Source organism: Rhinichthys klamathensis, unplaced genomic scaffold (genome assembly GCF_029890125.1).
Source record: "Rhinichthys klamathensis goyatoka isolate OS25496 unplaced genomic scaffold, OSU_Roscu_1.1 h1tg000090l_1, whole genome shotgun sequence".
NCBI lineage: Eukaryota > Metazoa > Chordata > Actinopteri > Cypriniformes > Leuciscidae > Rhinichthys > Rhinichthys klamathensis.
In genome coordinates this window covers 4433125-4446034 of record NW_026606629.1, presented here as the reverse complement: position 1 = coordinate 4446034, position 12910 = coordinate 4433125, and the positions used below count along the sequence as shown (strand labels likewise).

General features: G+C 39.1%; 1 protein-coding gene across 2 annotated transcripts; it reads left to right on the top strand.

Annotated features, from left to right (window-relative positions):
* Positions 1–1007: 1007 nt before the first annotated feature.
* On the top strand, positions 1008–12800 carry ccnt2a (cyclin T2a). 2 transcript variants are annotated; one of them, XM_056251913.1, is made up of 10 exons: positions 1008–1201; positions 1806–1887; positions 3101–3229; positions 7520–7580; positions 7953–8015; positions 8239–8284; positions 10517–10680; positions 10774–10844; positions 10932–12006; positions 12106–12800. In XM_056251913.1, exons 1-10 carry the CDS (start codon positions 1044–1046, stop codon positions 12171–12173), a joined length of 1917 nt encoding a protein of 638 aa, XP_056107888.1. In that variant the 5' UTR covers positions 1008–1043; the 3' UTR covers positions 12174–12800. The 2 variants fall into 2 exon arrangements, with proteins under 2 accessions (XP_056107888.1, XP_056107887.1); XM_056251912.1 differs by having other exon boundaries at positions 10932–12012.
* The last annotated feature ends 110 nt before the right edge of the window (positions 12801–12910 follow it).

Below are 12910 nucleotides of genomic sequence, written 5' to 3'. Positions count from 1 at the left end.
CATATTTCAACAGCGAAGAGGATAAGTGATAATGTATCAGTATACACAGGAGAAATGTTAGCAATTCTGTTAGCAGTTCAGTGGATAGAGGAAGTAAGACCATTGAGAACTATTATTTGTTCAGATTCTGCATCATCATTAGTCAGTTTACAGAGCAGTCATTCAGATAGTAGAGCCGATATATTGATAGAAATTCATCAAGCATTATATAGAATTCAAATGATGGGTATTACAGTTATATTTGTGTGGGTACCAGCACATATTGGAATTAAAGGAAACGAAAAGGCAGATAAGGCTGCAAAGGAGGCCACAAAAAGAGAAGACATTGATGTAGAAGTTAACATCAGTAAGATGGAAATGAAGAGCATTATTAAACAGAGTTTGAAGAAAAGGTGGCAAAAGCAATGGGAAGAGGAGAGAAAAGGACGATGGTTTTACAAAATTCAGAGGAAAGTGGGGGAAATGAGATGTACAGGAAGGAAAAGGAGAGATGAGACAATTATATCTAGACTTAGGTTTGGACATACAGGACTAAATAGCACTTTATTTAAAATAGGTAAACATAACACCGGCAGATGTGAATACTGTGAACAACAAGAGACAATAGAACATGTCATGATAGACTGTAAAAAATATGAGGGAAAAAGGAGGGAAATGATCCAAAATTTGAAAAAGGAAAGAGTACGGTATGATTTAGTAGAAATTCTTAGGAAAAATTCTAAAGAAAAGTGTTATGGAATTGTTTTTCATTATTTTAGAATAATTAATATGATTGAGAGGATTTAAATTATTATTATTATTATTATTTTTTTTTTTTTTTTTATATATTTATATATATATATATATATATATAAGTAATAGTCATTCAGTACCACACTCCATACCAGTAGGTGGCAGTAATGCACCATTTCATTGTGTGCCAACCGCCATAAAACTCGAATAGAAGAAGAAGAAGCAACGCTTTGTGAGACGTAGGCTACGTCAAGGACGTGACGTATGTGAAAATACGTGACGCTCGCTCTCTGTTCGTTTGCTGGACGGTAATGGCGGCGTGCCGGGGATCATCGTCCAAATGGTTTTTCACCCGGGAACAGCTCGAAACCACCCCGTCCCGTCGCTGCGGAGTGGAGCCAGACAGAGAGCTGTCTTATCGACAGCAAGCCGCGAATCTTATTCAGGACATGGGCCAGAGACTAAATGTGTATCCTTAACGTTACGCGTTGTTCAACAGCAGGCCCATTTGTGTCTCTCGCTGCGACTGTTTGTTTTACTTGTTTCACACCTGTAATATCTGGCATTTCTGTTTATCGTGAATATATATAATAGTTGTGACCTCGGCTGAAATTATTAGAGATAATCCTCGTTATGTTAGCAGCTCGCGCATATGTCTTGCGCAGGCTGGTGCTAATTAATGTTAACGTTCTACAAATTACTGACGTACAATTTGTATATTTACATGTTGGCTAGTTTACTATAACTACGCCTGTCTTATCGTAACATGATTATAAGCTAACGTTAGTTGTAACTCGATTTGTGTTTATGTTCTATTTGCTAATGCGTGCGACATCACGCATCACGCGTATGTCAATGGCACGCGAGCAGGCCGGTTACCGTAATATTAAAGCCGCTCTGCACTACTAACGTTAAACCTGTCAAAATATGAATTATGTGATTGTTTCGGTGTTTGTTAAAATGTATATGTTGGCTTTGCGACCACCTTGTATCGATACGAAACACGAATACGTAGTTGTAAATAAATAGCTGAAGTTACGTAATCCTACGTTTTCCTTAACTCTAAAAATCAGTTCTCAACTCACAATAAATACTGCCATTGTTTACATGCACAGATTTTATATGTACCACTCTTTCACCAAATTCCACAGAAATGTAAGTGTTTCCATCCACACTGCCTGCATCCATTGCATGTAGCCTTTTTAACCATTTGAATATTAATGAGCTTCTGTGTTTAATTTCATCTGGAGTGTAAGAATGTTTCCACAGTGCTGGCATTGCAACCGTTAATACAGTTTTTAAAATTAAAGTGGAATGGAAACATAGCATTCTGTGTTAACTGCATCAGTCACGATGAACATGTGAGAGACACTGGTAATATCTGGTCTACACAGCTGTGATGACATTTTTTTTATTTAGTTTCTTGAAATCACACTGGTGATGCTGATGTCTTAAAGGATTAGTGCACCCTAAAAGTAACATTTTGTCATCAGTTACTCACACTCATGTTGATCATGTCGATCGAAATCCGTAAGTCTTTCATTCATCTTTAAATGAAGTTCCTAAACGTAAGTTAGGGAGGAGCGAGCCCATCCAATCTTTCAATCAACAAACAGAGTATATAAGCAGCCGCTTACCTCTCCCTAGTATCAGCTGTTCCAGTATCCCTCCACCTCCCCAAACTCCACCTTCATCTTAGGTACCTTGCCCTTTAATTAACAGGTCCTACATTTAGCCACTGGGGGGTATATCAGAGCTCGAGTTGAAGCTGCTTCATCGAGCCCCTCTCCAGCGGACAGCAAGCCAAATTAGTTTAACCTAATATCTTAAAGATTTTATGGGCAAACGAACTCGTTAAAACACAAATAAAGATCATTATAATGAAACCTGTTGAGATTTCTGTCCCTCCATTGAGTCCATTCATCTAAAACATGCGAGAACCAGCCTCATTGGTTCCCGCAAGTCAAGCAAACATGTTTGAGCTTCTGTTAACCATACTTGATGTGCTTTATGTGTGTTGATCAGTGTTTTTATGAATGAAAGCCTAATTAAATCGGTTCATATAAAGCATTTGTGTCTCTTCAGAAAACGAATCCGCTCGATTCATATGGATTTCTTTTACAATATCTTTATAAACTTTTTAAAGCATCAACGTTTTGAGTGAATGGACTTTTAATGGTGAAACCGAAATCTCTCAGGTTTCATTAAAAGTGTCTTCATTTGGATTTTGAAATTAACAAAAGTTTTATAGGCTTGGAATAAAATGAGGGTGAGTAATTGAGGATATGATTTTCATTTTAGGGGGAAATAACCCTTTAAAGTAGACTTGCATATTTCAATGTGACCATGTCTTTTCTTTCCTCTACAGACCATCTCCCCAACAACTTTATTTCTGGCTGCAAAAGTTGAAGAGCAACCACGGAAACTCGAACATGTCATCAAAGTAGCGCATGCGTGTTTAAACCCACAAGAGCCTCCACTGGATACTAAGAGTAATGTAAGTCATGGGTATTATTATTGATTTTATTTCCTCCACCTTTTCATCATACTGAATCATTTCCGGTACACTTGCCTCCATATAAGAGTGTTTAGATTCTGTCGCTACAGAATCAGGCGTCTCACTAGTCAACTCTACACAACTCGACTTTGATCATGGGTTTCTCATCTGCCAAATGTTTTTTATTTGTATTCATTTTTTTTATCAGATGTATGTCACATCCATTAATTAACAAAAGTGAAGGTTAGTTCAACAAAAGTGAAAATTCTGTCAACGTTTACTCACGCTACACCCTGATAAACCAAATTAATGTATGCTTTTATTTAGGGCTGTGCGATATGATCACGATATGTTTCATATCGTTAGGTATCGATAATTATTGATATTTTTTATAACCTTTTTATTAAGACATGTAGAAAAGTTTGAATTTAAACCACTGTTTTTTTATTTATCCACATTATTAAGGCAAACAACAAATTATATTAGTTTTAGCAGTCAAAAACAAAATAAATGTAAACAAAAATATCATCTTTATGTCTTATATTAAGATAAAAAGTAGATGTTAAAGAAACTCTTGAACTTAAATAAAATGTTACAAAATGTGTGCAATGTAAAAGTGTAAACGTAGAACAAGCAAGGCAAACTTTGAGGTAGATCAACATCTGTAATGAGTAGGAGTGTAATGGTTCACAAAATTCTCGGTTCGGTTTGATAGGACACAATGGTGTCACGGTTCGGTACGTTTTCGATACAGCAAAAAGAAAGAAATGCCAGAGAAATTTCCTTGATTTAAAAAAAAAAAAAGGTATTAAAAGAAACATTATTTTTAAATAAGTGTGAGATTTCCTACATCTTGAAACTTTTAGTTTTATAAATGGGGGTAATCTTTGAAGGATAAACAAATAATGTTTTGGTCATCACATTAAAAATAACTTTTATATTTGAGTTTTGAAGTGCTGGAAAAAGATGTGTGACGTACTTGAAAGCATTTTACTATTCCTGCCAAACTTGGTTACAGTTAGTGTTACTACATTAAATCCATGGTGAATGTTGCTGATCTGTGGACTTGTGTAAAGTGTAAATTGCAGGTTACATTTTTCACGAAGATAATGCAATGTGCTTACTAAACATAAAGATAAGAACCACCCACCATTGTTTTGTATGTTTTTTTTATACCAAAATGCTGAATATAATATGAAAAGTTGGTACTTTTTACACTCCCCCTCCCTTCCACTAGGCTGGGCGTGACGTCATAAAAGGGACTCCAAGCCTAGAGTCTAACGGCAAGTAGGCTAGCAATTATATAGAAACGTTTTTTAAATTCAGAAGTGATGAATGAAATAACTCAATTGTAAACATACTCGTGTGTGTGCTGGCTTCAAGAGGCCCTGATCCTGCCTGAAATGAGAGTAAGCTATTCGGGTTCAGGCAGCATGCGCTAAAACCAGGATATGCTGCGTGAGGCACGTCAGATTTTCCGGTCGCGGGTCGAGCTGCTCCACTAAACTCCAAAACGCGTTCACCTCACACTCTCCACTGCTGATTCCATTGGGTGGCATAGCCCACACAAACACCGGTCAAACACAGCGATAGGGACATGATCTCTTTTTTTCTTAATATGTAAATTGAGTACATATTTTAACACTTTATAAGTTGCAAAATGAAAACCTATTACAGAAATGATTAGATGTTTAACATGTTCAATCAAAAACTGTAGCAAAATTATCATTTAAATGTTATTTTTCGTAATTGCATTTACACTCAGAGTGAAGACACTTGCAATTGCATTTTCATTAAATGTCCCGCAATGAATGTAGCAAAATTCAATGTGCAAATTGAAAATGCATTCCCTGCCAATCACGTTCCCACCCTGTCAATCACTGCTGGAAGTTGGCCCCGCCCCCACCCACCCTGTCAATCACTGCGTGAAGTTGGCCCCGCCCCACCCACCCTGTCAATCACTGCGTGAAGTTGGCCCTGCCCTCACCCACCCTGTCAATCACTGCGTGAAGTTGGCCCCGCCCCCACCCACCCTGTCAATCACTGCGTGAAGTTGGCCCCGCCCCACCCACCCTGTCAATCACTGCGTGAAGTTGGCCCTGCCCTCACCGTCCCTGTCAATCACTGCGTGAAGTTGGCCCCGCCCCACCCACCCTGTCAATCACTGCGTGAAGTTGGCCCCGCCCCCACCCACCCTGTCAATCACTGCGTGAAGTTGGCCCCGCCCCCACCCACCCTGTCAATCACTGTGTGAAGTTGGCCCCGCCCCCACCCACCCTGTCAATCACTGTGTGAAGTTGGCCCCGCCCCCACCCAATGCAAAATGTCAGCAAAATAGGTTCAATCGTTTTTACTTTGTGCTGGAAATTTGTTTTTGTTTGTGCTGCTTCGGTTTTTTAGATATTAAAATAATATTTATAGGTCATTCTGAGGTCACCCAGCACCCCACATACTCCAAATAAAATCTTGTTGGTTTGCGCCGGTTAAAGTTTTGTTTGTGCTAATTTGGTTTTTAAGATATTAGACATTTAATTACAGGTAATGGCGTCACCAGCCCCCCGACCTGCTCCACATTCACCCAAAATAGTCTCGTTTGTTTGTGCCTCATTTGTGCCGGTAAAAGTTTAGTTTGTTCTGCTTCGGTTCTTAAAATATTAGACCGAATTATAGATGATGACGTCACCAGCCCCCGACCCACTCCAAATTCACCCAAAATAGGCTCAATCGTTTGTGCCGGTAAACGTTTACTTTGTGCTGCTTCGGTTTCTTAGATATTAAAATAGTATTTATTGGTCATTCTGAGGTCACTCAGCCCCCCACATGCTCCAAATTCACGCAAAATTGTCTCATTTGTTTGTGCTTCGTTTGTGCTGTTTTGTGCCGGTAAAAAATTTGTTTGTGCTGCTTCGTTTTTTTTTAATATTAGACACTGAATTATAGACGATGTCGTCACCAGCCCCCGACCTGCTCCACCTTCACCCAAAAAAGGCTATAGTCTTCTGTGAATTTGACCCGTCAGATTTCGTGACCAATCAAAATCTGATCAATATGCTTATTGCAATATGCAATATGCTAAAAATAGAAATGGGAGATGGTCATACATCATGAGTCACTTTATTGAACATTAAGTTCAACACCTTACAGGGGGCGGGGATGTGATCGGCTCAGAATGCATTTTCAATTTGCACATTGAATTTTGCTACATTCATTGCAGGCTATTTAATGAAAATGCAATCACAAGTGTCTTAACTGTGAGTGTAAATACAATTAAGAAAAATAACATTTAAATGATCATTTTGCTACAGTTTTTGCTTGAACATGTTAAACATATCTAATCATTTCTGTAATACATTTTAATTTAGAAACTTTATAAAGCGTTAACATATGTATTCAATTTACATATTAAAACTGGTGTATGAAATGGGAAATGTAAATTATATATTTAATTTTCATTTTGCACCAACGTTGCACAAATGTAATGGAAAATGTACATTTAAATACAGAAATGCATTGCCATTTTACATATTGCATTGTCATTTTGCATATTACATTTCAAATTGAATATTGCTACCCATATGCCTCCATATTCAACGCGTTTGTAGATGCGATATGTAAACGGCCCCTAAGATCTACAGGCGATGCGGGCGCATTTTAATGAAAATATCGAGCGCTATATCGAACATTTTTTATATTGTTCCTGACAATGGTGTACCGTTGATAAATACCGATACCGTTTTATCGCCCAGCCCTACTTTTATTCACTTGAAGTTTGGTAGCACAAGAGAAGCGCGAGAATTAATGAGGTTTGATCTTGCCTGTCATGCAAGCACTTTTGAGCTTTCTTTTGACCATATTTACAAGCTTGGAATGACAACGGGTAAATTGACACAATTTAAATTTTTGGATGAACTATACCTTTAACTACTCTAACTAGCCATTTAAGGAGGACAGATTAAACAAATGCCTCTAATATTTCTCTACATTCCCGTTCATGTGAAACTCACAGACTCCCTTTGATTCTCCAGCAATAATGTAAATGAGGCTTACAACTGAAAATGGACTAGTGAGACACTGACATTAGACATCCAGTGTGTCAGTGCTAGGACAGAAGTCTCCCTTGAATGAGGAAAATATAATCTTGAGGGTCTTAATTTATAAAAAGTGTTAAATTGTTGGGCAAAAAATTAGTGGTGCCTGTAATTGGAAGAATGCAGAGAATTCTGTTTATTGGATGAAGATACAGAAAGACACATTACAAGCCTCATGTAATGATTGTCTATTGAACTTCAGGCATACCTCCAGCAAGCTCAAGAGCTGGTGATACTTGAAACCATAGTGCTGCAGACTTTAGGTAAGTCTATGGAAGGAGGTTCCTTTGAACTGAATATAAGAGTGAACATAGAGGCTTGCTGACAGTGGTTCACCTTTGAAAAAAAGTTTGAATAAAAAAAAACTCAGTTTTTGACTGAAAAGTTGTATCATCATGGCTAAATTTAAAGACAGAATGATGATCTTAAGCTTTGTTGCAATGAAGTCAAATTGATTTTCAGTTAATCTTGGATCTTCTGATTCAGATTATTTTGCAACAGGACACATGGCTATCAATGATTCTGCATTGTTTTAAAGGCTTTGTTCTAACTAATGCATGATTCTTTCATGATCCACAGGTGTTGAAAATTGTGTGATTCAGTTAGGAATTAAATTCATGTGCTTTATATTGCAGGCTTTGAAATAACAATTGAACATCCACACACTGATGTTGTGAAATGTTCCCAGCTAGTCCGAGGTATAGACTTTACTTCATATGCTCTCTGCAATCACCATTAGAAATAAAACAGTGCTGTCTTAAACTATTAATCTGAACTATTGGCTTTTGAACTATGGCTAAGCATGCAGTTCATGGAGAGGTAAACCTCACTGATTTGAGTGTAATTAGGTCACATTTTTACTTGCATATAGAGTTTTACTCACTCTTTTGCCTTTCTCTTTCTCTCTGTTTACTTTCACAGCAAGCAAGGATCTGGCACAGACTTCCTATTTCATGGCTACCAACAGGTTGTTATCCAGAACCTCATTTGTTGCACTGTGACTGCACACTATAGCTTCCTTTACTGCAGGTTACCCTACCAGTGTCCAACACCCTCCTTGCACCGGTGGCTACTGGGACGCCCCCCCTCTCAAACATGCCCTCAGATCGGGGTGGGGAGGGGGTCCGGCGGCACCGGCCCCGGTTGCAGTGCGGTGTATTGTACGAGGGATCATTGTTGGCACAGAGGGGTTGAATGCACAATGTGAAGTGTAGTGGTGCTCTTGAACCTCACGTTTGCTCGGTTACAGAAGTGCATTTGTCTAAAAAAGACACTTTGGTAGCCTGAATAGCAGCTAAAGATTACACAGATGTAAACATTACATAGAAGTTCTCACGGTAAGTACCCAGACCCCTTTGTTTTTTTCTTATGATTTTGTTATTTTCAAAGTGATAATTAAACCATGTTTTGGTCTTTCGTATTCAAACTATTTAGAAGTATTTTTTATTTATTTTTTTGTCATTCAATGCCTGAATTGATTTGTGAGATGAAGACATCTGTTGTGCTTCCATTGTGATGCTTATGTTTTAACGCAAGCAAACCCATTAAGGACCTGTTTGAATTTGTAAATTTAAATAATTGTTTCAGTGGCTATGTATTTGTATACGCCCTATAATCTATAAAAATTGTCTATATCAGGTGTGTAACACAAGGTCCTTAAAGGGTGTAGTCTTTAATTTAATCAAATAGAAGAATTTGATTTTGTGTGTTCCCCCTCATTGTTTATTTATTGTCTTCATTAAGTTAGTTTAGTTGTCATTAGTATTTGCCCATTTTTTGTATAGGGATACTGCAGCACTATATGCGATGTCTGAACATGGGACTAGAGCAGCATATGCTTAACACGTGGTTTGCATATAAAAGGGACGTTCTCAAACAAGAGCATGTTACCCAAAGGACGAGGACTTTTAACTGAATTGATAAATCAGCCCCAGTTTCATATGGCCAATGACAGTTGATGGATGATCTGATCATTTTTATTCCCTTGTTTTTTTCCTTGCATTTTTTTTATTCTTTTAAGATAAAAATAGCGGCTGCATTGTTTTTATCACAGATAGCTAATGCATTTTATGAATGTTGCAGTCATAATTTGTTTGTATTTGTTGCATTAGGATTTAAAAGCTCCTCTTACCCCATGTCCAAACATTGATTCTGTTCTGTAGCACAAGGTTACCATCTAGCTTTGACTGAAGCTTCAGTTTATTGTTATTCATTTTCAAAAGACAGTAAAACACATTTTTTAAAAAGATTGTTAGCATGTTGGTTGAGAAATGTATGATTCTTCGTGGCTTCTTCAGGAACTATTGATGCAGTTTTTTTTCTGGCATCAGTATAGCAGAACAAGTGACTAGGCAAATTCACAGAGATTAAAGAATAAGCACTTAATGAGGCCAAACAGCTTAATGCCTTTCATTACACAGGTTTACATTTCTTATGTGGTAAATATGGATGGTAACCATATGCTTGTTTGCTTCACTGTTCCCTATGATTCTGTTGACTGCAGGCCTTTACACCTGTTATTGAATGTACAATTTTATGTCAGTAGTATCAAGTTTACCCTTGATTATGAGTAACAAACCTATTATTTTTTTGCTAGCACAGTTTTAATTCCTCATAGTAGAATTTATTTTATAAAAACTTTAGACTTTTTACTGCTATTCTAAACTTCAAATGTAGGTATGCTACAATCGATCAACTGCTGATCAGAATTGGCTGACTGCAGTCTGACAGTAGGCCTCGTAGACCATTTCCTCATAAGCCTTTCTGTGTATCCTTGTATGGATATGTTGAGTAAGCCTACTTGTTTTTGTTTTTTCAACTTACAATCAGTATTGTATGGAAAACAAATCTTGATCAGAGCATCCCTACTCATGTTGTCTTTTGCCATTCAGATTGTACCTTTTTGTAGAGCACAAAATATGAACAGTAGATTTGAAGAAAAACATGCTTTTATTTTAATGTCTAAGTTGTAAAATGTGACTAAATTGCATGCCGCTATATTAAGTAGTTTCCGAACTGTGCAAGCAAATTTTGGAAGTATGTTGCTCAGAATTGGGGAACATCTTAGTGCCTATAATGCTTTCTTAACCTTAATACTTTCTAGATGTTCAACATTGCATTCCATCTCTTCAGCAATTGATCATGTTGTGCTCTTTCTTTGTTGTCTTTTTTCTGCCTCCATGACGTGCTGCTCTTGCAGTCTGCACCTCACCACCTTCTGCTTGCAGTACAAGCCCACAGTCATCGCCTGTGTTTGCATTCACCTGGCTTGCAAGTGGTCCAACTGGGAGATCCCCGTTTCCACTGATGGAAAGCACTGGTGGGAGTATGTGGACAACTTAGTTACACTTGAACTTCTTGATGGTAAATGGACATTCCCCTAAATTACCATATAAGGCTAATTTTGTCCTATTTGTAAGTCACCCATGATTTATATTCATTTGAATTTTGTTGTAGAACTGACCCACGAGTTTCTGCAGATACTGGAGAAGACACCTAGCAGGTTAAAGAGGATTCGTAACTGGAGGGTGAGCAGTTAGACTAAATCATCCATTTGGTGTCTTTACATTGTTAAATGTAGTTAAATTACACACAGTTGCTATATTTATTTCTAGGCTACACAAGCGGCTAAGAAGCCCAAATCAGATGGTCAGGGCTCAGATAGCAGCTCTTTAGCGGGACCCTCGTTAACCCAGGACCTCTCCTTGATGGATGCCCTTCCTGGGGTCTCTACAAATACAGCATTCTCCAAAGCCTCCACGTCTTTCCCAGTGACCCTGCCAGGCAACTCAAGCAGCAGTCTTTCTCTTGATTCTATTGCCAGCATGCAGGGAACCTCTTATACTTACACCGCCCCCAGTGACTGGCCTCAGGACCAAGCACGCTCAGACCTGTATTCTGTCAAACAACTTCCCCCACACACATCTATGCACCCACATCGGCCTGACAAAAGTACAGAGATCAACCCTGCCAAACACGAACACAAGGCCAGTGGTGGTGCCAAGCACCAGGCAACAACCTATCCTCCACCTGCAGCACCCACACAGAAAATGTCTCTGGACAAGTACAGGGAGAAACACGCTGCTGAACTGGCGGTGCAGAAACGCAGGCAAGAGCAGCAGAGTGTGGAGACTGAGGTCTATGTTGCTCCAACACAGACAGATTACCGCAAACATTTACCCCAACTATCTCTCGGGCAGCAGGGAACAGGAGTCACCACTGCCTCGCCCCTGAAGATGAAACTGCCTGTCCCTGGGCAGGACAAGCTCCTGGACAAACGTGAGAAAGGCAGCTCTTTAAAACTGCGTCTTCCAGTCCCCTCACAAACTGAGAAAGGGGGATCAAGTAAGGAGGAGCTAAAAATGAAAATAAAGGTGTCCTCTGAGCGGCACAGCTCCTCAGACGAGGGTGCTGCAAAGAGCAAACATTCCAGCCCGCTTGTGAGCAAGGAGAAACACAGAGACCACTCAGCCCATCGTCACCATCACAAACACGGCCACTCGCACACTCACACACATAGCGGCAATGGCAGGAGCATCCTCGAGGCACCCGCAGCTAGTTCGGCCCTTAGGAGCCCATTAGGTTCTGTTGCTGATGGTGCTAGCTCAGCTTCCAGCTCCTCACGCAAGAGGGTGAACCCCGACGCCAGCCACAATCACCACTCCAAAAAGAACAAAAGCTCCAAAGGCGGTGCAGGTAGTTCCTCTCATTGTTCATCTGTTCAGCTGTGTGTGTCATCTCACAACTCTGTTCTTAACCTTCCCTTCCCCCCTCCCCGTCACATACCAGGTGGGCTACGGACATCTCAACACCCTAGTGAAACTGGACAGGAAACCAGTGGAGAGCCATGGCCCTGAGGGCGCCGGCCTAGCTAATGGCCAACACACAGACTACAAAGATACTTTTGACATGATTGATTCGCTGTTAAGTGCCCATGGAATGGACTCTTGAACTGATAGGAAAAGAGGATAAAATATAAAAGAAAAATCAAGCATAGATTTCATTATTAAGAAGAGGAAAAAACAGGAATGTGAAGAGTAAGAGAAAGAAAATAAAAATGCTTCCCGATCTTCTGGCAGTTCGGTTAAGTCTCGCCATCTCTGTGTAACTGCTGCTTTTTTCTCAGTATTCCCTCATGAACAGTCAGTATGAATGCTTAAGCCAGTATGTGAAATTCAGGGCCATTATAGTTTTAAAAAAATCTTTACGTGATAAAAATAAGTAATGAAAGTTTTGCCACAGTGAAAATTTATAAGACTAAAAGCAGCCTCTAAAACGACTGACGCTCCTCTCATTTGTTAGTTAGAAGGAATGCAGAATCAAGATTTAAGTTCCATAGTTCCTTGAATGTTTTTTGTTACCTTCCCCTCATCTGATACCCTCTATATGAGCTGCATGTTTAAAATGAAAGGGACGAGTTTACAGAATGTGGAGAAAAATGTACATACATTCTTGTATGATAAAAGCTGTACCATAACTTCTCAGGTTTGGAGCTGCTTGTAAAATGTGTATATATATATATATATAAATATATGGGGGTGGGGGGAATCTATGTTAGATTCAGTGTTAGAATCTATCGTTGGCATTTCTAGCA